This window comes from Lynx canadensis, chromosome F2 (genome assembly GCF_007474595.2).
Source record: "Lynx canadensis isolate LIC74 chromosome F2, mLynCan4.pri.v2, whole genome shotgun sequence".
Lineage (NCBI taxonomy): Eukaryota > Metazoa > Chordata > Mammalia > Carnivora > Felidae > Lynx > Lynx canadensis.
In genome coordinates this window covers 19,228,462-19,250,910 of record NC_044320.2, presented here as the reverse complement: position 1 = coordinate 19,250,910, position 22,449 = coordinate 19,228,462, and the positions used below count along the sequence as shown (strand labels likewise).

Genomic DNA, 22,449 nt, shown 5'->3' with positions numbered 1-22,449 from the left:
TCAGCAGGAAGAGGGGAGTCTGGCAGGTTTTCAGTAAAAGATCATAATGAACATATACCATTACACAATGAGCTGGCCTTTATTCAAAATAAGAATTACATAATCCATATTATTGAGGAAAATGGATGAAATATGCTACTTTAAGACTTGTCTTTGTGCTAATAGTTAACATCTGTTTGCCAGGGTGGTCCAGGACTCCGAGGACCAAAGGGCCAACGAGGTGACCAGGGTCCAAAGGTAATGTTCTTTCTGTCTCTCTGCATCTCTGTCTCTCATAACTGACAATAATGTAATTTTGGAGCCTAGTACCATCTACCCTTTGTGATCCAAAACTCATTATATTTTTATGAAAGTTGTATCTAAGTCTTTTCCCTTATTCTTAAAGACTTCATTTTTTTCATAAAAATATTTAATAACTTAGTAAAAGAAAGGTTTGTTTCTGGGTCAAAAATCGGATGTCGATGTTCTGAGTGGTTTAGTTTCCAAGGTAGTATTCCCTCGTGTGTGTTCTGCTCTTCCTCGACCTGCAACAAAGTAAGGAGAAAACTGAATCACAACTAGGGAGCACTGCATCCCAGGTGATTTCTCAAGCTTTAGAGTCCTCCTCCCTCCCCACTATGTATAATCAAACACACAGCTCTATTTTCCTTTCTGGCTGCCCAGGGCCTCCAACTGTGCTGGTTTAGGCCATGCACTGTACAAAGGCACCAGCTAAGAAGGCCAAACCATGCCAAGCCATGTCCAGGGACACGTTTTACTACTTTGCACAAAGGTGCCCTAAAGGATGGGCAGGAGCCCAGTCAGTAATTGAATTCAGGCCTCACCATCTTCTACCTGGCTTTTGGCAAATCTTAAAACTGGTCTCCTGGCTCCAGTAATTTTGATTTTCTGACTGATTCTTCACATCTGCCCCCAGATTTATTTCTTTAAATTTCTGATAGGTCATATCATACTTTTAAACTTGTAGTCATATGTTATTGCCTTGAGAATACAATTCACCTTCCTTGGCACAGCATTCAAGGCCCTCTATTATTTGACTCCTTGTTTCATTTTCACCCTGTCGCCCCACATGATCTCCCCTCCACCCACCTTGCTTGACTCACTGACTTGTTTGGTCACTTACTAAATTTGCATGGTATTTATTCATGGTGAAGAGAACATTGCAAAAATGTTTACTATAAAATTGGAAACAAATGAAGCAAGGTGAGAGATAATATGGGGTGGGGGTGGGGGGAGAAGTAAATGAAAGAAGACTGAGAATAATCAAGCACTAGTCAACTCAAAACTCAGACCATGAGATATCTCCTTTTTTGTTTGTTTAAATTTCTGAGATTGTGACACATATCTTAGGCATAGACTTGATGTTTCTTATGGTGCTACAAAGAAGGCCAGTGATTTGAGGGCCTCTTCTCAGACAGCAATACAGTGGGTCTTCCTTGGTTCCATCCCAGGGCACTGCCCAAGAGCCCATGTACATTCTGGCTTCCTGTTCCCATTAGGATCCCAGCACAATCCCATTGTCTTTCCAATGTTCCCTCTGGATGGTGTTTCTGATCATGAAGACACATTAGGAGTTCAAAGATGTTTGATGATCCCAACATTTACCCCTTACCTCTAATAATCCATTTATTAGACCACTGGACCACTACTGATGTGGCTATTTTTATATAATGATATTGATGAATCACAGATACAAATATGAAGTGGTTTTAGGAAAAGATCTTGTTGGACAAAGGATGCTCACATGTCCACCAATGTGGTAGTGGAGGAACAGATAAAGTATACCTCCCACATGGAAAGCCCCACTCTGTATTATTTTCCATTTTGTGGCTCCGTATTTCAGTTGTAGCAAGCAGATAAAAAGAATTTAGAACCGCAAAGCAGCCATGCTGTTGATCTCTCTGAGTTATCTTTGTCTCCTACCATCCAGAATGAAATGAGACCCTTATTTGCTGCCTTCCTGCTCCATTCTCCATTCCTCAATATATTTAAGTGACATATGATTAAATGATTGCAAGTCTTAACTAATATTTGTCAATTACCAGCTTGTCTCTTCCATATTTTTAAATCTAGCTACCTTGGTCTCCCCTCCTGTTATATACTGTGTTTCTTTTAAGAATAGTTTTCATTCAGTTTCTGCATTCTACTTATAAAATAGTTCTTTTTTTTTTTTTTTTTTTTTTGGTGCATAAATGTTCATAGCGCCTTTATTCACAATAGCAAAAAACTGAAAACAATTCAAGTATTCACCTGCAGGTGAATGAACAATTTTCTATATTCATGCAGTGGATACTACTCACAAATCAAAAGGAACAGACTATGGAAACATGCAATGAAATGTATGAACCTCAACAACACTCTGCCACACAAAAGAGGCAAGAACCAATGAAGTGTATAGTGTATAATTCCATTTCTGTACAACCAGCATCATACTTAACCTGCAGATGATTTCTGTTCCTATAAGAATTCTGTAAAATTGTCATGAAGGCCACCAATTACCTCCTTGTAATCCAATCCACAGGCTATGGTTTAATTCCTGTCTTACTTGAGATCTCTACAGCATCCGGCATGGTTGAACACCTCTCTCTTTGAAATGTTCTCCCCCTTTGGCCTTTCCTACACTGCTCTTTCCTCTTCTCCCTCCTACCCACTTTTCATCTCATAACCTCACCTACAAACACACCCTGAACTACTCCAAAATCCAATCCGGCTCAGATCTCTCTTGATCCCCAGACTACTGGACATGTCCCCATGGCTATTCCCCTGCACCTAGAACTTAGACTGCGCTCGTTATTTATCCCCACTTCTGTATTGCTTGTCTCAAGTGATGGAATCGTCAGTCTCCCATTTAATACAATACCCAGGTGTTGGAAGTCTTAACTTATACTAGTTTTCCCTGGAGTCACAGAACCAGAGAGGGGAAGGAAGAGGTTGAGGTAGTTTTTCTGGATCGGAGATTACAGAGGTGGTATAGCTTTAGCTAAACCACAAGGTCCAAACTACAGAAATAAGAGTTGCTGATGTGAAGGAGTGCCTGATCCCGAGAAGAAAGAAAATCAAGTAATATTGCGCTGAGGACAGGTCATTAAGCAGACAGTCAAGAGGCACAGAGCGGTGGTACGATCAAGGTGAGGAAGAAAGGGACTAGGTGCAAAGTCTTCAGTAGTGCAGGCGTGCCCCTGAGATGAGTGGCTGACAGCTGTGGAGGTGGAGAGAATGTAGGTCAGCTAGATGGTATGAACCTGCACAGACCAGGAGGGTGGTCTTGAAACACTTTTGTCTTTTGGATTTGTTATGGAGTATGGGGGGTCTAGTTACTCACATAGTTGGCACAGCTTTCTTATTTATGGAAGCAAACAATTAAAGTTGCAGCAACCCCTGTGTGTTTACTCTTTTGGTTTCCTGATGACATCTTACCTGGGAGGTGCACCCTTTGAAGCATGTTGTCTTACCATCCTATCAGTGTCCTGTGTCTTAGGGAAATTTATTTAAGGAAATAAATCATAAGTGCTCTAAGCAGAAATATCTTTTGAGTACTGAGAATCTAACTTACCTCTGGAATGACTTTTTTCTCTTGTGTTCCAGGGACCAGAGGGCCCTCGGGGTGAAATAGGCCTTCCGGGACCTCAGGGTCCCCCTGGACCCCAAGGACCAAGTGGTCTGTCCATTCAGGGAATGCCTGTGAGTTGTGTGTAGACATTTGGGTGGATTGTATTGTGATCACTTTTTCATGAGTCACAGATGAACTTTTGTCTTCTATACCCTTTATAATGAGCCTCAGTTCCTTCCTACTCCTAAAAATAAAAATTGAGAAATGGAAGTAGTTACTGAGAGTTCATTCATCAGCCAGTTTTGTTGTTATTGTTGTTAAATGATGAGTGTCTTTTACAAATAGATGCCTCCACTCAGAGTAAGCATATCCATAAGCAATTTGTCTATAGAAGAGAATCAGGGCTGTGACATGTATTGTCCTTTTTCGTGTTGGATCAAGTCCTTAACAGATGTAATAAAATCTAGAAAGTAACAAATGCTACACAAATTTAGGCTGTTCATTATGTCTTTGTAGTAATCATGGATACAGATTCATCATTTATTTATGATTTTTATCTCAGTGGGCATCAAAGTACAACACACTTAGTCGAAGTTTTAGATTATAGACAGTGTACTTTATATAGGCACTTTGTAAAAGCTGTTCATATCACTGAAAGCAAATTTAATGCAACTTACTGGTTTTCATTAATCTTGCTAGGATCTAGGTTTAAAGAATAAAACCAACTTCTATCAATTAAAATTAATATTTGAAGCCAACAAGCCTTTTAAGCACACGTTTCACAATCTTTCTGGGCATACGATTGTATCTCCCTAGCTGAGAAGTTTTCTGCTCCAGGGTTATTTTCACATGTTAGAAAGCATTAGCATGCCAGATATGTAATTACTACTACTACTAAGCCTTTGGTAAGGTCTTGCTATGTGCCAGAGTCTATGTTTGCTTCTCCATTTTTATAAATTTCTAGCCAAAACGAAGCCAAAACTCTATAGATACGAACTTTAAAAATCTAAACCATAAATGGTATTGAACTGTCCAATCTCTCCTCCACCTATCTCCAGGATGGGCTTAGCCGTAGCAGACTGTATGTTCTGTGTTTGAACTGCTCTGCTGTATAAACGTTCAACTCCATAGGAATGCTTACATACTTGGGGTAGTGGATGTGAGAAGTGAAACATGCTGTATTGGATGCTAACATCAAAGCAAGTTAGTGGTAAAAACGTTAGAACAGTCCGTGGAGAAGATGAAGAGACTAAGAACTTACCCTATGTGAACTTAACCCTGTGTAATTTTGGATATTCAGGGAATGCCCGGTGCCAAAGGAGAAAAAGGAGAAACTGGCCTTCCTGGTCCACAGGTATTATTACTGTTATTATTATTATTATTATTATCGTCATCTGCTAAAAAATGCTCTTAGGTCTAGAGCATTGCAAAGGGGCAAAATAAAGGCTGTCGCTTCTGAAGTCAGCTTTGATTTTAGCAATAGGTGGTTTCTATATTAAAGACTGTTAGCCTGTATTCATTTATGTTAGCCCCCACTGAGCATCATACTGATGCTCTTGAGGACAAGCCCGGGGCGGGGGGGGGGGGTACATTTCTTTCCCATAAATAACTTCAGGGTTCTTCATTTGCCTTTATGCTATTAGGTGTGTTTGGAGGCCTTACTCTATTTCAGGGAAGCTGGGTGGAAAGGGACTTGATTGCCAATTTCCGTAGCTCTGACTTTTTTTGGTCCTTGCTCTACCTAGGGTATTCCAGGAGGCATTGGTTCACCAGGACGTGATGGCTCTCCAGGCCAGAGGGTAAGGACCTGCCCGAGGTTGTTAGCACAGTAGATTCCTTACCAAGGCATTCTTTTCTATGCAACAAAATCAAACAAGGTTGTTTTTTCCCCCTTATTATCCCTTCTGTCTATCTATATCCTACTATCCTGTGTCTATTTCCCTATCTTCTATGTCCGTTAGTTTCATCAAAACCTGAGAACTTTTATCAAACCTTTCCAAATGAGCAACACCTTTTTCTGAATGTTCCCATAACCTGAATATAATTTGCACTGAATTGTGTGCATTGGCTTAGCAGATTTTCCAGTTCTTTTCAAATTCTCAAGGCATAAACATAAAGGAAGGATCATATAGGTTCATATGGACCATATAGGTTGGAATTTAAGTACTATGCTATCTACAGTATTTTTTATTTATTTAATAGTTGTCACTTATCTCTTCTTTTAACCTGTTCACATGGACAGCAGCAAAAGAAATTATAAGGATGGTCAGGAGAGGAATGAGTTAACACCCAGTGTTTGTTTAGCCAGCACATTTTCACTGAGCCAGGTTTAAGGTTCTTATCCTCAAAGAGTTTATAGTTCAGTGGAAGAAAATATCACCAAATAAGAAACTGTAATACATGCAATAATGGGGGTATTTGCAGAGCCTGATGAGAGTATTTACAAAGAATAGATAACTAAGCCAGACTTGGAGGGTTGGGGAAAGCTTCCTGGGGGAGACACCATCAGGGCTGAGCCTCAAATGAGAGCTAGAAATTAACCAGGTGCATGAGGATAGGAAAGCTACTGCAAGCAGAGAACAGCATGCACAAAGGTGTGGTGATGAAGAGAAGGCGGGGCATTTCCAGTATTGCACAGAGCTCAGTGTGGCTGGAGAGTAGAGTACAGTGTGTGTATGTGTGCGTGCGTATCATGTACGTACACACTCAGATCTGGGCAGATTGTCAAGAAATGAAGCTGTAGAAGTAAACACAAATCCAAGTAAATATTTTATTTTTAGGCTGAGAATTGTGTGCTTTATCAGGAAGGCAATAGGAAGTCATTAAATTTTCAGCAATGGCTAGTCTTTCTTAAATGGTCTCTGATTTAGGATTTGGGTAGCTCCACAAATTCTGTCAAGACTGAATTATATGGAGTGGCAACTACTTGGATCTGATCCAATGAAGGACAACACATTTGGCATGCCCTGGTTATTGTTGGTACAACTTACCCACTGGGTTGGCAAATGACCGGCTGAAAGACTCACTTCTCTACTCAAACAAGATCCGCCTTTAGCTCAGGATAGTTATACGGCTCAAGAATAAGGAAATTGTTTTTTCTATAGACATGTAGGTGTGGGGCCTTAAATTCCTTCCATGTTCTTTTTTTTTTATTACGTCAAACTTTCATTTGCTTAAAATCTGTTTAGTCTCTGCCCATTAAATGGAACTACTCAGTCTGTAAATCATATCCAAGTAACCGTATCTAAAGGAGGCATTTTCTAAAAGTTAGATTTATGTAGGTTTCTTGTGAATGTACAAAGAGTGTCTAGAAGTATTTATATGTTTTGGCAAAGGGCTTAGGCTAAGATCCTGCTCCGTTGCACATCTAGGTTCTTTCATGATTCCTGAAGCTCTGAAAATGGCAATTCTAAAGATTTGGTGCAGAGAATTTACTTGGTTTATCTATGCAGGGAGATGAGTCTTGGCAAAGAACTCCCAAATCAAACGTATCGTATTGGTGTTTGGATCATTTGGTTTGGGAATACTTTCTTTTAAAAATTCACTTTTTTTTTCTTTTAAAGCTACTTTTTTTTTCTTTTCATACCAACACAGGCTTTTAATAAAAATTTTGCTATTCCTTCAAACATGTTTTCTTTTAGAGAATGAACAGCCTTAGAGCTGTAATAAAGTGATAAAATATCTACATGTGGATTTTATTGTCCTCCCGCCTTCAATCTGGAGGCAAAACTTTCAGAATGCATCCCATTCCTATTTTGAAAAATTCTTGGATAGAAATGGACTTATTCCTAAGTAATCCGCTTTTCGGGAGGTACTCATTCTTATAGGGTCATGTTTTAAAAATATTACACAAATTCTGTGACAATTGTTTTAGAAAAGGACAATGCTGTTTCAGCGTATAATTTGAGGGGGTGCCATTCACACAGAATAGAATATGCTGGTGCCTCCTGGAATTGTGTAACATCGTTGCCCTGCTTGCAGGGCTGGGGGCACTGCCTATATCTTATTTAATAAGATATTACTTGAGCACACATCTTACCTGAGGACATGCTATGTGCCACGTGCTGTGCTCAGCCTAGAGAGGGTTGTCCATTACTGCGACCAAAGGGGAAGGATCCAGAAGAGGAGAAACTTTTAATAGCTAAAGGAGGCAATTCCTAGACCATCCACCTAGAGGTCAGGGAAGGATATGGTGGCGTCAGGGGCATGACACTTACCCTGGGCCGGGAAAACAAATGGGTGTTCCTCAGAGACAGTTGGAGAAGGAAGGGCAAGTGGGTGAAAACAGTTACTTAGGTGGCTCTGATGTGTTTAGTCAAATATCTGGGAGCTTAAGGAAAGTGAAACGTCCAAAACGATGAGATAGTTACTTCGCAGCACTGCAAAGGAGGAGGTCCGGAACCAGTGTTCACGGCCATCGTGGCAGATCCGGACACAGAGCACCTTCATGAAGCGCCGAGTCTCTCTGGAGCAGCAGCAGTATCTAGGTCTCTGTGGCTCGGCAGTGAGAGAGGGTGTTGCTGAGAGCACTAAGGACAAAACTTGAGGATTATTCCTGCTCTGCTGTTGGCCATCTTCAAAGGCAAAGCTGCAATCAGAAAAAAGTAAAATAAACAATAACAACCATGGTGTAGAACAGACTGAAAGCAAACACCGGATGATGAAACTTCCCATTAAAATGCCTGGAAAGCCACTTGCAGAAAACTGCCCAGTTAGAACTCAGGGAGGCAGAGTTATTTTGTCTTTTCTTCTCACTACCCCCTTAAATCACTTCCTATTACTGTACCTTCATTGCCCCTGATCCTGAGTGAGGAAAGCACACTCGAGACAGAGGAGGAAGCAGCTGGGATAAATCTGTGTGATGACGTCCAGTTTGTGCTTCTACATCCTTGGAGAGCCTCGGCAGGAAGGGGAGTGAGTGGGATTTGCTCTAAGAGTGGTAGGCTACTCATTACTGCCCATTCGTCTTCCTTTTCAATCTTTGTCTTCTCTTATTAACAGATAAGAACTCCCAGCCCAAAGCTAGCACCAGCACCTTGACTATCGGCTTACAGGACAGTTAGCACTTCTTCCCTGGGGCCAGTGTCAATGTTGCCCCTTAGTTTAGCTGGAAAGAGGGAAAGGTGAGCAAAAATAAAAAGGAGAAGATTAAACCTCTCCTCTTTAAGCAAGGAACATGTTTTCTAATGTTTCTAGCTTATTCTGGCTTTTCCCGTGAGGAATCTTTGACTCTTAGAGGCAACTCACATTCAGCTCTGGGCCTGGGGCCATAAGCAAGTCCAGCAAAAGTTGGACTTCCTCACTGAACAAGTCTCAGCCTCCTGCTGGCAAGTGATGGAGCGCAGTGCAGAACCACAGTTGATTTGATTTTACTTTTTTATTTTATTATTATTATTTTTAAATACCTGAATTGTTTTTATGAAGTGTAATGGATGCATCTGGAATTAGGAGCATACTTAGCTCCTAAAGAATAACAAGAAACAACTTATTTATACAACATGTGGCAAAAATGCAGCTCCATTAGAAATAACATCTTTAAAAACACAGCATAAAGGTGATACATTATTTTAGCATCTAACAGTCACTCTAATTGTGTTGTCCAATTCTATCACTGAGGTTGGAAACATATTTTCATAGAATGTTTCCCATGTGTACATTTAATCTTTCCACTTATTACGCACACTTAGTTGCGTAATAAGAATATAGCTTATTTTTTCTTTATTTTTAATTTTTTTTTTTTAATTTTTTTTTTTTAACGTTTATTTATTTTTGAGACAGAGAGAGACAGAGCATGAGCGGGGGAGGGGCAGAGAGAGAGGGAGACACAGAATCGGAAGCCGGCTCCAGGCTCTGAGCCGGCAGCCCAGAACCCGACGCGGGGCTCGAACTCACGGACCGCGAGATCGTGACCTGGCTGAAGTCGGACGCTTCACCGGCTGCGCCACCCAGGCGCCCCTATTTTTAATTTTTTTTAATTTGCATCCAAATTAGCATATAGTGCAACAATGTTTTCAGGAGTAGATTCCTTAGTGCCCCTTACCCATTTAGCCCATCCCCCCTCCCACAACCCCTCCAGTAACCCGCTGTTTGTTCTCCATATTTATGAGTCTCTTCTCTTTTGTCCCCCTCCCTGGTTTTATATTATTTTTGTTTCCCTTCCCTTATGTTCATATGTTTTGTCTCTTAAAGTCCTCATATGAGTGAAGTCAGATGATATTTGTCTTTCTCTGACTAATTTTGCTTAGCAGAATTCCTTCCAGTTCCATCCATGTAGTTGCAAATGGCAAGATTTCATTCTTTTTGATTGCCAAGTAATACTCCATTGTGTATGTGTGTGTGTGTGTGTATATATATATATATATATGTGTCCCTTCAAAACAGCCTACCTGTATCCCTTGGATAAATACCTAGTAGTGCAATTGCTGGGTCGTAGGGTACTTCTATTTTTAGTTTTTTGAGGAACCTCCATACCATTTTCCAGAGTGGCTGCACCAGCTTGCATTCCCACCAACACTGCAAAAGAGATCCTCTTTCTCCGCATCCTCACCAACATCGGTTGTTGCCTGAGTTGTTAATGTTAGCCATTCTGACAGGTGCGAGGCAGTATCTCATTGTGGTTTTGATTTGTATTTCCCTGATGATGAGTGAAGTTGAGCATTTTTTCATGTGTTGGTTGGCCATCTGGATGTCTTCTTTGGAGAAGTGTCTATTCATGTCTTTTGCCCATTTCTTCACTGGATTATTTGTTTTTTGGATGTTGAGTTTGATAAGTTCTTTATAGATTTTGGATACTAACCCTTTATCTGATATGTCGTTTGCAAATACCTTCTCCCATTCCGTTGGTTGCCTTTTAGTTTTGCTGATTGTTTCCTTCGCTATTCAGAAGCTTTTTATTTTGATGAGGTCCAGGACCACATTTTAAAAGGCAGCTTTAGCTAAGGGAGTAGGTCCCAAATGTTCATACCACAAAAAATAAGTGGTCATTGTGTGATGGGATGGAGGCGGTAGCTGAAGCTATGGAGGCAATCACTGTGCACTATATAAATGCATCAAATCAACAACAAGTTGACACCTCAGACTTACACAGTGTTATATGTCAATTATATTTCAGTATGGCTGAGAAAAAAATTGTGTCTTCAAAAAATTAGAATTTAAGAAAGTAAAAATCAAAGCAACAGTGCACGTCCACAGTGGAATGCGTTCAGCTTCATTCTGAGCTTTTCCCACCAATAGCATTCAGGTCTCATCTTCCTCTCTCACTGTGTATCCTGCCACTTCCCTCTGGCTCCTTCCTCTTCTTTCCTTGGTGTCTGTGACCTGAGGGCCTTCCTGTGATCTTTGAGCTCTTCTGATGTAGAGTGGGTCTCTCAGCCCCCACCCTGGGCGTCAGGTGATCCTTAGCGAAACTACAAAGAACAGGCAAGATGTGGATGATAAATATAAGAAGTGAGAGAAAGAATTTGAAAAGGGAAGAAAGAAAAGAAAACACAACCTCTTTTCCAGTTCGGGGCTCACTTACTTCCAAGAGCATGATCTTTCTGTCAAACACTCCAAATAGAAATAGTAAAAATTATTTTTATTTTCCAGTTCTTAATATGGTTATATAAAAAGTCGGAGAGACAAGAAACAAAAATGACAAGGAGATAGATACTTTATGGCACCTGGTGGATAGTAATTCCTCCTTAGTACGGAGGGTATTCATCTTTAAATTCCAAGTGAACTTCATTTGGAATGCGTCCTTTGCCCCAGGTTACTGGTCCTCCCATATCCATGCCATAACCACAGCTTCCCTTTCTCAGCTGGAAAAGATCGAATAGTAGAAAAAAAATCTTCTACACATGAATTCTGCTGAACTTGCGAGGTTATGAGAAGCAGGGCCAGTGGTGAATATTGTAGATTTGGTCTGTTCGCCAGACCTGAGTTTGAACCCCCGCTGTAATGACATTGGGCCAGTTACTTGCTATCTCCAAGCCTCACTTTACTCATCTGTGAAGTGGAAAAAATATTTGACTCCATAGAGTTACTGTGGGAATTGATTCATATAAAGAATTTCTATATAAAAATTTAATTTTAGCTAATATTAGTATTAACTATTTTCAATGTAACCTAATAAGTCAGGACAGTATATTTTATAATGCCTGTGCTTGCCATATCAAGATGCCTTGGAGGATTTTAAAGAACTCTAAAAAGGAGTCTAAAGAAAAAGCAAGTGGTTTGTTGCTGTTGTTTAACTTTCTTGGGTTCCACATTGAAAGTACACTGGGAACGTGCTTCCTTTTGATGTGGCTTTGATGTATATAAAGGCCATTTTTGTGATGAATGTTCCATTTCATCGAAGTGAATTAGATTTAAAATATTATTGACAAATGGAACTTGAGTCAGTTATCTGGATTTAATTCCTATCATAAATGCTAAGCAGTGATAAGAGATTTATCCAAGGAACATTTTCTTAAATACGAAGATTCATGACACTATCCCCCTTGAGTATTTTTCCTCCTTCAGAAGAAGAAATGTAAAAAGCCATCACAAAGCCAGTGGAGAGGATGATTTGGTTTTCTTTTTTGTGGGTCTAGATGGGTTGTTATAAAACCCAGGGAAACATTCTCACAGTCAGCCACAGTGATGATAGTACTTGCCGTTAGGACTTGGCAGCTTATCTGAATAAAAATAACAGGAATCACTATTACTAATTATTGACTAAGTGCAGGTGCTTTATGATGTTAGTTCTATAATCCTCAGAAAACCCACAAATGCTGAGCACTTTTACCCCCATTTTACAGAGGAAGACTCTGGAGCTTAGAAAATGGAAGTCTTTGAACAATGCCACACAGCTAGTAAGTGTTGGAACCAGGATTATAATCCATCCCTGTGGCTCCAACACTGAGCTCTTTATTTCTAAACGTTATGTTTAATAAAGGTCACTATGGGATCATGTTCATGTAGGAAAGTCTTGCATTAAGGATATTTAATAAACAGGACTGAAGATACCTCGCCTAGAATTTTTGGGCTGTAAGAACCCAGTTTGGGTTACTTTCTTGGTGAAGTAGAAGTTGATAGTTCACACATAGGAATATGTTTCAATTAGTTTTCACCTTCATTTGGATAGTGGCACATCTGGGACACATTTGAGAACAGTTAGGGGATTTGTTGTATGTTATTACTGGCTTTACAGATCCTTCTGTTGGAGCATGGGGTGCAGATCATATCTGCCTTGCACTCTGTTTCCAAGGCCATCCTTCAGGGCCAGGCCAGACATTTCATATTCATAAACCAGCAGTTCTACAGCTTAAGGGATCAGGTTGTTATTTCAAGTTTTGCTTTGTTTTTAAATACACTGATTCCTGGGCTTAGACCTCAAGATTCCAATACACAAGTTCTTGTGTGTGACTTTGGAATCGATCGTTTTAAAAAGCTTAATGATTCTGATAATCAGCTAGGTTTTTAGAAACACTGGATAGTGTAGTGGGTTGCTATACTATTACGCCTACTGTATAAGTAATTTCTTTCATAGAATTTTACTGCTGTTTCAATTCACTGAATTTTTAGGTTATTGAAAATATGTTTATATATGTGTATATATATGTTTATATATGTGTATATGTATGTGGAAATTTACATACATTTAAATTTATGTAAATGTAGGGGCAGCTGGGTGGCTCAGTTAGTTAAGTGTTCAATTCTTGATTTCGGCTCGGGTCATCATCTCACATCTCATGGGATTGAGCCCCACATTGGGCTCTGTGCTGACAACGTGGAGCCTGCTTGGGATACTTTCACTCCCTCTATCTCTGCCCCTCTCCCCTGCTCACTCACTCTCTCTTTCAAAATAAATAAACATTAAACAATTCTTTAAATTACATATGTAATATATACATATATGACTATAGTAAAAGGTATATTGTGTATATATATGTAAATATATGCACATGTTTATATATACATTTATACACACATAGATTGTGTGTGTGTGTGTGTGTGTGTGTGTGTGTGTCTGAAAATTCCCCAGTGTGACTCAACGTGGTACCAACACTTAATGACTGATCTAACCTGGGCCAGTATTTACAGAGTCTGTGGCTTTTTGGTGCTTGGCCTCTTAATCTGGTGGTTGGTCTTAATCCTTTGCTGCAAGTAGCAACCTTATTTCCCATGGCTGACTGCCATGCTGGTACATTGGCTGGTGCTCACAGCAGTCCAGAGCCATGCCACAGGGTTGAAATTGTGCAGCAAGAATGTCTTCAAGTTTTTCTCTAGGCCTCACTAGAGAGGTTTGGTTCCTCTAAACAAACCCATCGGATGCCTGTTGCTTAAAGATCCCCACTGTACCTGAGGGTGTAGTGTAAGAGGACCTTAACAATTGGCATGTTGCAGAATCTTAAGGTTAATATTTGTGACTCACCATTTAAGTCTTCAAAAAAGGCATGGGTGGTGTGTATCAGGATTGAGTCACCAGTTCTGAACACTGATAGCTACCTAAACATAAATATTCTAGCTTCTGACTTTAATTTTAGTTACAACACTCTTTGTGGGCACATTGGTTTCATCCTTTAAATTTCATAGACACAGAACTTAGAAACTACAGACTTTTTAAGACTCCATAGGAAATTCTTGCCACCTCAATATGTGTATATATGCTCCAGAACATGGAAAAGAAAACAGTGAAATGGAAATGAATGAATGGTTAATTAAATGTCTATAAAACAGTACACTTTGCCAATTTCAGCCATAAGTAAATTTAGTATTCATTCAAGTATCAGTGATTTTGAAAGCAAATGTAGGGGGAGAGTTCCTTTTGCTGACAAATCATAGCCAACCATAACTTAACAGCTTGCTCATAGCCGACTGTTTTCAAAAACAAATTATAAAAATCCTTTCAAGCTTTTATAGCAAAACTTACTTTTAATGTGGGTTGTGGGTGCATATTAATATTTTAAGGTGGGAATCTCAGGAAAAGAAAAATGCCTGGATCTATTCATGTCATAAAACATCCCTGTTTGTGGGTGGCTGATTTCATGCACTTGAAAAAATATATTTGTCGGCTTCAGTGAATGTCTATATTATGCTTATCACTTAATCTTCTATTCCTTACTCTTCATTCTTCATTGCTTAATTAGGGGCTTCTGCTTTTTCTGGGAGTGCTTAATTCACAAACATACGTCTTCTCAGATTGGCTACCTAACATGAAATGGAAAACGTATAGACATAGAAATGTTCTGGAAAATGCAAACACATTTTTAGTTGGTAAGGGTTGATGGCCATTCATTCGATGAGCTTTGATTTAGATTAAGCTGAATCCCAAGGCTAGGATTTGCCAATTATTTTGCCTTGTAACATGCGGACATTTTACAGAGTTTTTCTCTTCACCAGGTTTATTGCTCTTATATAGAAAAGGTCCTGCCCTTGCTCCTCACCCTGAGGTGAAGGGATGAGAGGCAGGATCTGAGCCCTGGCTGTATGTTGCCTGGTTTGCAAAGATGAGCCATAATGTGGTGTCATGGCGGCCCACAAGCAGGGAAACTAATGCAGTGGCCCAGTCATCCTAGGTCCCTTGATTCAAATGTCTCTCCAGTCAAGCCCTCTCTCCATTCCCTTGCCAGGATACTGTGTTCTTCCTACATGTTTCCATGGAACTCTTCTCATCCATCATCATAGCACATTGTCATTTTCTTTCAATCATTGACTTTGCTCAAAACTGGAAACTTCTTGGAAAGACTGTGTTGTTCCTCATTAGCTATCCAAATTCTACCAGAAAGCACAGCACAGAGTAGCTCTGCAAATAATTTTCTAATGTGACAAATGTGAGGCTTCCAAGTAAAAAAACATGTTTACTCATGTGATTAAAAAATTAAACTGCAAATCATATTTACATGATGAAAAATGTGAACTTTTTATTTTCTAGGGTTAGGAAGAAAATTTGGGGAAAATGGGTTGGATAATGATTCTAAAATGGTATTAATTTTAATATCATCTTAGTTATAACAATATGGAACGAGTGCGTTTTATTTTGGAATCAGAGAAGCCGGTAACCCACGGTAACCTTAAGAATGCTTTTATTCTTGAACTGTCATATCCAAACATGCTCGATTCAGAATTGGCCCTTCGATTCAGATTCATGCTTGGTTCAGAATTGGCCCTTCCACAGAGAATTGCCCTTGGAAATGCCACCTTGGTCCCGGTTAATGACTAACTGATAGGAATGAATAACACCTTACCATAGGTTATATCTGGGCTATAACTCCCACTCCAGCTCTCCTCATGGGATAAGCTGAGGCCAGACTTCAGTGATAGCCAATTCTTATGCCTCTTCCCAGGCCCTCTCCTGCCTCCTTTCCTCCCTAGCAGGTGCCTCCCAAGTACAGTCCCTCTAGATATCAAAGGCATAATATCCAGGTCTGCTTCTAGAAAATTACCCCTAAGATATTCACTGAAATGAAATTTCAGCTTCTGAAAGTCCCTGACTCCTGATGCCTTTCTCCTGCGTTGTGGACAGCTCAGCAGCAAGGGCGATGACACTGGCATTTCCTCCCTGCCCTACACACATTTCCAGACTAATTGTGCTTGAGATTAATACTTATTTAGTCAACCCGGTAATCAGAACACTTCTTCCAGCATCCTCAATTTTATTCGAATTCTAACTAACATTTTGCTAGTGCCTAGTTTTGTGCCAGCAATGTGCTAGGAAAATATTAGGAATGGAACAATGAGTAAAACTTAATGTCTGCCCTCTCAGCTTCTGGCAGGTAGAATGACACAGAGTAAGCAAACATCTTGTCTAGCATCCTTTTTTTTAATATGAAATTTATTGTCAAATTAGTTCCTATACAACACCTAGTGCTCATCCCGACAGGTGCCCTCCTCAGTACCCCTCACCCACCCTCCCCTCCCTCCCACCCCCCATCAACCCTCAGTTTGTTCTCAGTTTTTAGGAGTCTCTTATGTTTTGGCTCTCTCTAGCATCCTCTTTTGATCACACTCAACCATGAGCCCCTCCGCCAAATTTAGCTCCTGTGATGTAGGAACATTGCTCTGTCTTCCCTTCCAGATGAGTCACATGTGGGGGTCCAGAAATCAGGAGAATTCAGAACTGTTCACAAGAACATCCTTCAGTGCCGCTGTGGAGGACAGAACTGATGTGTCTCTTTTTCAGCTCCTTCCTCTTGATTGGGAGGGGGGCGTAAATGTGTTATTTCCTGCAGATCTTCCTTGGAATCATGCAGTTTTCTTATTTTTTTTTTAGGGTTTATTTATTTTTGAGAGAGAGACAGAGTGTGAGCAGGGGAGGGGCAGGAGAGGGAGTTACAGAATCCAAAGCAGGCTCCAGGCTCTGAGCTGTCAGCACAGAGCCCAACACGGGGCTCGAACTCACCGGCTGTGAGATGATGAGCCAAGGTCGGAGGCTTAACCAACTGATCCACCCAGGTGCCCCTGATGCACTTTTCTTTTAAGAAAATATGCCATGGCTTGCCTCCCTCTGTGAATAAACTTACCCCTGCTTGTTTTGGGGAAGGCCTCCTGCAGCAACGCTACGGTGTTGATTGCTGGGCGTTGTGTTGACGGTGTGTCATGTGTGGGTTACACACGGGTCCGTGTTTGCTTCCCATCCACTGCTGGAAGAGTTTTACGGCAGGAAGCAAAAAATTTTCTTTTTAAAATGTCTTCTTAAATTATCGAATACGTGCCCAGAGTCCATTTTTTTCTTATGTGAACTTCATTGAGAAAATAACACATTTTTTAAAATTCCTTTTTATTTTTAATTATAAGGTCTCCTAACTTCTCTTGGTCTCATGTTTTCTCACTTACACCATAGAGGATTGAACTGAAGGAGCTCTTAGGTCCTGTTCATCTCTCACATATTCTGATCTTTTATGCTATATTTAAACAACATGCAAAATAATTTCTTTCAGACTATGTCAGCATTAATTTTTGCTATTTAGTTAACAAATCCCCAAAAGGGTGTGTGCATGTGTGTGTGTGTGTGTGTGTGTGTAACTTAATCTGTATCGGGGTCTATTACTGCAGCTTTTTGAATTAATTTTTTTTAAGTAAGTTCTAAACCCAACATGGGGCTTGAACTCATGACCCTGAGATCAAGAGCCATGCTCTAGTGACTGAGCCAGCCAGGTGCCCCCTGACTTAATATTTTTGACTGAATGTCTTAACTGAAAAAACAGAAATAGTAGTAAAAAAACCCACAACTAGCGGCAGGTATATTAGTGTAGGATAACTGATGTCACAAACAACCCTAAAATCTCAGTGGTTTAATGCAATGCAATGCAATGCAATGCAATGCAATGCAATAAAATAAAATAAAATAAAATAAAATAAAATAAAATAAAATAAAGTCTATTGTTGGCTCACAACTCAATGCTATCAACAAGATAGACAGGAGTGGGGAGGTCTAGTCTCTACTCCATATGGTCATTTAGAAACTCGGGGTCTTTCCATCCTGGGACACTTTAATCTTTAACATGTGGGCTCTGAAGTTGCTACAAAAGGGGAAAAGAGAGTGGAGGATTACCCACAGGAAATTTTCATAAGCCAGAACTGGAACTGGCCCCTTTCCATTGGCCAGAATTCAGCACTGTGGCTCCAACATGATTCCTGGAACCGGAGCCTGGGAATTTAGCCTCACAATGTGCCTGGGCAGAAAAGGAAAATCACAAATATCGGTGAGCTCTAGAATCATCAACCTTATCTAGTTTTCAGAGTGCCAGTATTTGAGCTTGAGAGCATGAAAGGGCCTTGCTGGCCCTCCAGTGCTGTTCCTACATACTTATCCCACCCCCTCATCATGCCCCCTTTGGTTCCTTTCTTCCCAGTCACACCCCGTATCCTTTTGTCCAGTCTCATCTTTACTCTTCTATTTGATACCTTGAAGTAGGGAGAGAGAATGGGAATGTGGACAGGAACCCCTAAGAAGATGATTTTCATGGACAAGACAAAGTGGGAAAAAACAGCTCACTGGAAAAGTGGCACAGATTTCAGAAAAGGAATTGGGAGAGACAACAAGTGAGCCAAGAGAGGTTGATTTGACTTGGGTTGAGTTGGTTTGAGATGGAAATGGATTTTATTCCGAAGAGAGACAAATCTCAAGACAAAAAGTTCACTTCTCCATGTAGAAGGACACGATGTTTTGATTAATATTTTATTAACCTGTTATAAAATTCAGACTGAAGATCCTTTTTCCTGTCTTTAACTGGATTGGAAGGACCGGCATCCACAGTTTAGAACCATAACCATTCAAGAATCACTCATGCCGACGGTTATATTTTTCACATAAAACCAACACACACTTACCCACATTAAATCATTTAGGAAGATACTTTCAGAAAGAATATCATTTGCCTTCTGCCTTAAGCCCTTCCAACATGGAATGGGAAGCCAACATGCACTCATTTGTAAGCTCGTGATGACACATTGAACAAGTTGGCCCAGCAGTCAAAACCATATCATTGCAACAGGAAACCTACCCCACTGTTCTCCAGGCTGCTCCTGAAGAGTTGCAGTTTCAGATATTATAGTAATTTTGTAATGTCGATTTCTTTGATAGTCCTTGCCCCAAATGCTCTCTGACTTCAGATCATGAAGGATACTGACTCGTCTTTTTGTCTTTTTGTCTGATTGATTACCAAAACTTCATCTCCCTTTTCATTTGTTATGCTTGGTTTAAGAAAAACACTTTCTGGAAACAAGTTCCTGTGTAAGTTTGTAAGTGGCATGTCTTACTTAGACCTAAAATTCTTGTGCTAGACAATTTCACAGAGCCAACAGACACAAAAGTCTTGCCAAGAACAATTCTTATGAAGGGTTTAGAAGCGGTGAATCCTTAGAAGTCCAGAGTAAGCAACAGCACTTTCCCCCTCCAAATATTAAATGGGATTAAGTACATCTATCTGAAAACCATATAAAGCAATTGCATAGTTAACACACTGTTTCTTTTCCCCAGGGCTTTCCTGGAAAAGATGGGTCCTCTGGCCCTCCAGGACCACCTGGGCCAATTGTAAGTATTTCCGGAAACTACTAGGATATTTTCTGCTTTAGAGCATTTCACTTCTTTTGAGAAATTTTCTTTTGCTCAACCTTCACCTTGGCAGCCATCTTTGCTCTGGGTTAACAACTCACTCCTTGGTACAGAGCTCTACCTAATATATCCATGTTGCTTGATAATTCTATCAGAGCCCCTTTGCCTATACAACCCCCTGCATTGATTTAGTTTTCCTTAAACATAGCTAAGGCTCAAATTGGAACAAACTACGCCTAATAGTGTGGCTTCTGAAAAATATCTCCCCTACTTTTATGGTAGTTGGAAACAGGAATGAGCAATGGATATTGCTCCAAGTCTTGGTGTTGAGGGAGAAGGAAGCTATCTCTGTGTGTGTTTGTTACTCCTTCTTGAGAACTGGCTGTCTTCGATGAGAATGTATGAGTACTCACCTTTGTTCCATTCTCCTCTCTCTCTATTCAGGGCATTCCCGGTGCCCCCGGAGTCCCAGGGATCACAGGAAGCATGGGGCCTCAAGGTGCCCTGGGGCCACCTGTGAGTATGCAGCAGTAGCAGTTGCTCAGTCATCCCTTGGTTTATGTATGTGTTTAAATTTACCAGCATCTGTGTTGGCCAAAAATGTTTCTTCAGTATTGGACTCTGTGGGAATGTATGAAGGAAACCAGAGAAGCTTCTGGGGGAAAGAGGAAGATCAGACTGTGCATATATCATGGCTAGAGACAGATGGTCCCCATAGGGAATAATCAGCTATGCTTCTGCTTATGTATATTTCCATTGTTTGCAATTCTCTGTTTGTCTAGGTGAGTTCAGTGTCATCTTTACAGGGATTGGGTGTAATAGCTATGTGTTAATTAGGCCTGTCTCCTGGGGAAAAAATACAAAGTTGAGAAATTCAAGCATTAATAAGAATGGGAATAGATTTTTCTTTCGAAATCCTGCAAGAAAGACAAGATTTCTCGTCGGAACACACACTCACACGTAAGCAAATAAGTGAAAGCCAGTAAGTGGACCTAATTACCTCCCATTTTTGTGCTTCTAGTTTCTGAGGGTTTTTAAGTGTGATCAACGGGAGGGATAGAGATAGACTCAAGGAGAGAGAGAGATAGGAGAGAAAGAAATGAGCACATCTGGGTCGGTTTCCTCATCTGTAGGCTGAGGTGGTTACATTTAATGGCCTCCAAAACCACATATGGCATCTTCTGTGACTTTTCAAGTTGTTCCTTCTACGTGTCGGTATTAGTCAGCTTTCTGACATTATCTGTGACACACTAAATCTGTATCCGTAAACTGAAGTAATTGGAGATGCGTAAATGTATGCAGTACCGCAAACAGGTGAAGAAGTTGTGGAAGAGTGAAATCTGAAGGGTGAGGGCGGAGACGTTAACGAGCTAAGATTCTATGGCTGCCATAACAGATTACTGCAATCTTGGTGGCTTAAAACTACACAAATTTATTAATTTATAGTTCTTTAGGTCAGAAGTCTGACATGGTCTCATTGGGTTAAAATCAAGGTGTTGGCATTTCCTTTCTGGAGCTTCTAGGGGAGAATCTATTTCTTTGTCTTTTCTAGTGTCCAAAGACCCCCACATTCCTTGGCTTATGGCCTACTTCCATCTCCAAAGTCGGCAGTGTTTCAGCTCTCTGGCCATTCTTCCCTAATCACATCTCCCTCTGAGCACAGTCTAGAAAGGTTTTTTGCCTTGAGGACCTACATGATTATATCTGGGCCACCGGATAATCCTAGAGAGTGTCCCTAGATAACCTCAAAATGCTTGACTAAGTCACATTTGCAGAGTCTCTCTTGCCACATAAGGTAATATATTTACAGGCCTGGGGATTAGGACATGGACACTCAGGGGGATGCTTTTTCTGCCTACCACAGTCAACAAAACATTACAGAAACATTGGTTCTCATTTGGAAAGACACCACTCTCCCTCTGGCTACCCAGACTGCCATACTACTTTTTGTTCTCTAAACTTATTTCAGTATAATTATTTCATCCTCAGAGTTCTTTCCCAAGCTAAGATTTACATGACACATATGCAGGTGTATACACACACACACACACACACACACACAAGATATGAACATAAAAAATGCCTCCAGATTTTAGCAAGCACATCCTCATTTGCACACCCAAATGAATGCTCTTCTCAGCAGTTACTTTACAAAGCCATATACTCATTCCAAATACAATGTCATTGTTCAAACGCTTTTATATCTCCTCTTTTCAAATCCAGCTGTAATGGGTCACAGAAGAAAATTTGATTGCTTTCTCTTCACACATATAGTTTTAATCAAAATGGTATTACTAATTATGGTCATGCATGTGGAAACATACTCTAACACTCACCTTCATGGTCATGCACAAGCACACATGCAGGCACATGTGCATAGACACACACACACACACACACACACACACACACACACTCCTGTCTCTACCATCCTTTCACTGTAAACTTTTCCGTTCATTTGGTCCTAGTCTATTCCTCACCAGAAAAGAGATTTGAAAACATTATCTCTCCTACCAGGCTTTAGTCTGCTTCCCAAACTGTTCTTGGGAACAAGAGTTCTGGAATATGTCAGTGGGGCTCGGAGAGTAAGGGGTGCTGGTTAAAGCAGTGTCAGAGACTGTGCATACTAAATCTGTTTCTCAGAAAGTCATGAGGGATTTCAGGACATCAAAGACTTTGAGGCATCCTGAAATGAAATGAGAAAAAGCAAGAGCCGGTTAATTTGGTTAATAAAATCACGTGTGCACGAGCTGATCTTTTTGTTCCTTGAACTTTTGCTGACACCTCCTAGAACTAGTTTCCCTTAACCTGAGCCTGGTTCATATGATCTATGAGAGATGGGATAGGAGAGAAGAACCAGCTCCAGGATCCTACGGAGAAG

At 40.4% G+C, this 22,449-nt stretch overlaps 1 protein-coding gene across 4 annotated transcripts in view; it reads left to right on the top strand.

Annotated features, from left to right (window-relative positions):
• Positions 1–22,449, top strand: part of COL14A1 (collagen type XIV alpha 1 chain) — a 212,306-nt gene that overhangs the window by 156,382 nt on the left and 33,475 nt on the right. For all 4 annotated transcript variants that reach the window (XM_030304294.1, XM_030304296.1, XM_030304293.1 and 1 more), the window contains exons 37-42: positions 184–237; positions 3,586–3,681; positions 4,851–4,904; positions 5,296–5,349; positions 19,494–19,547; positions 20,013–20,084. In XM_030304294.1, the coding sequence (XP_030160154.1) occupies positions 184–237; positions 3,586–3,681; positions 4,851–4,904; positions 5,296–5,349; positions 19,494–19,547; positions 20,013–20,084 (384 nt within the window). The remainder of the gene's footprint in view (positions 1–183; positions 238–3,585; positions 3,682–4,850; positions 4,905–5,295; positions 5,350–19,493; positions 19,548–20,012; positions 20,085–22,449) is intronic.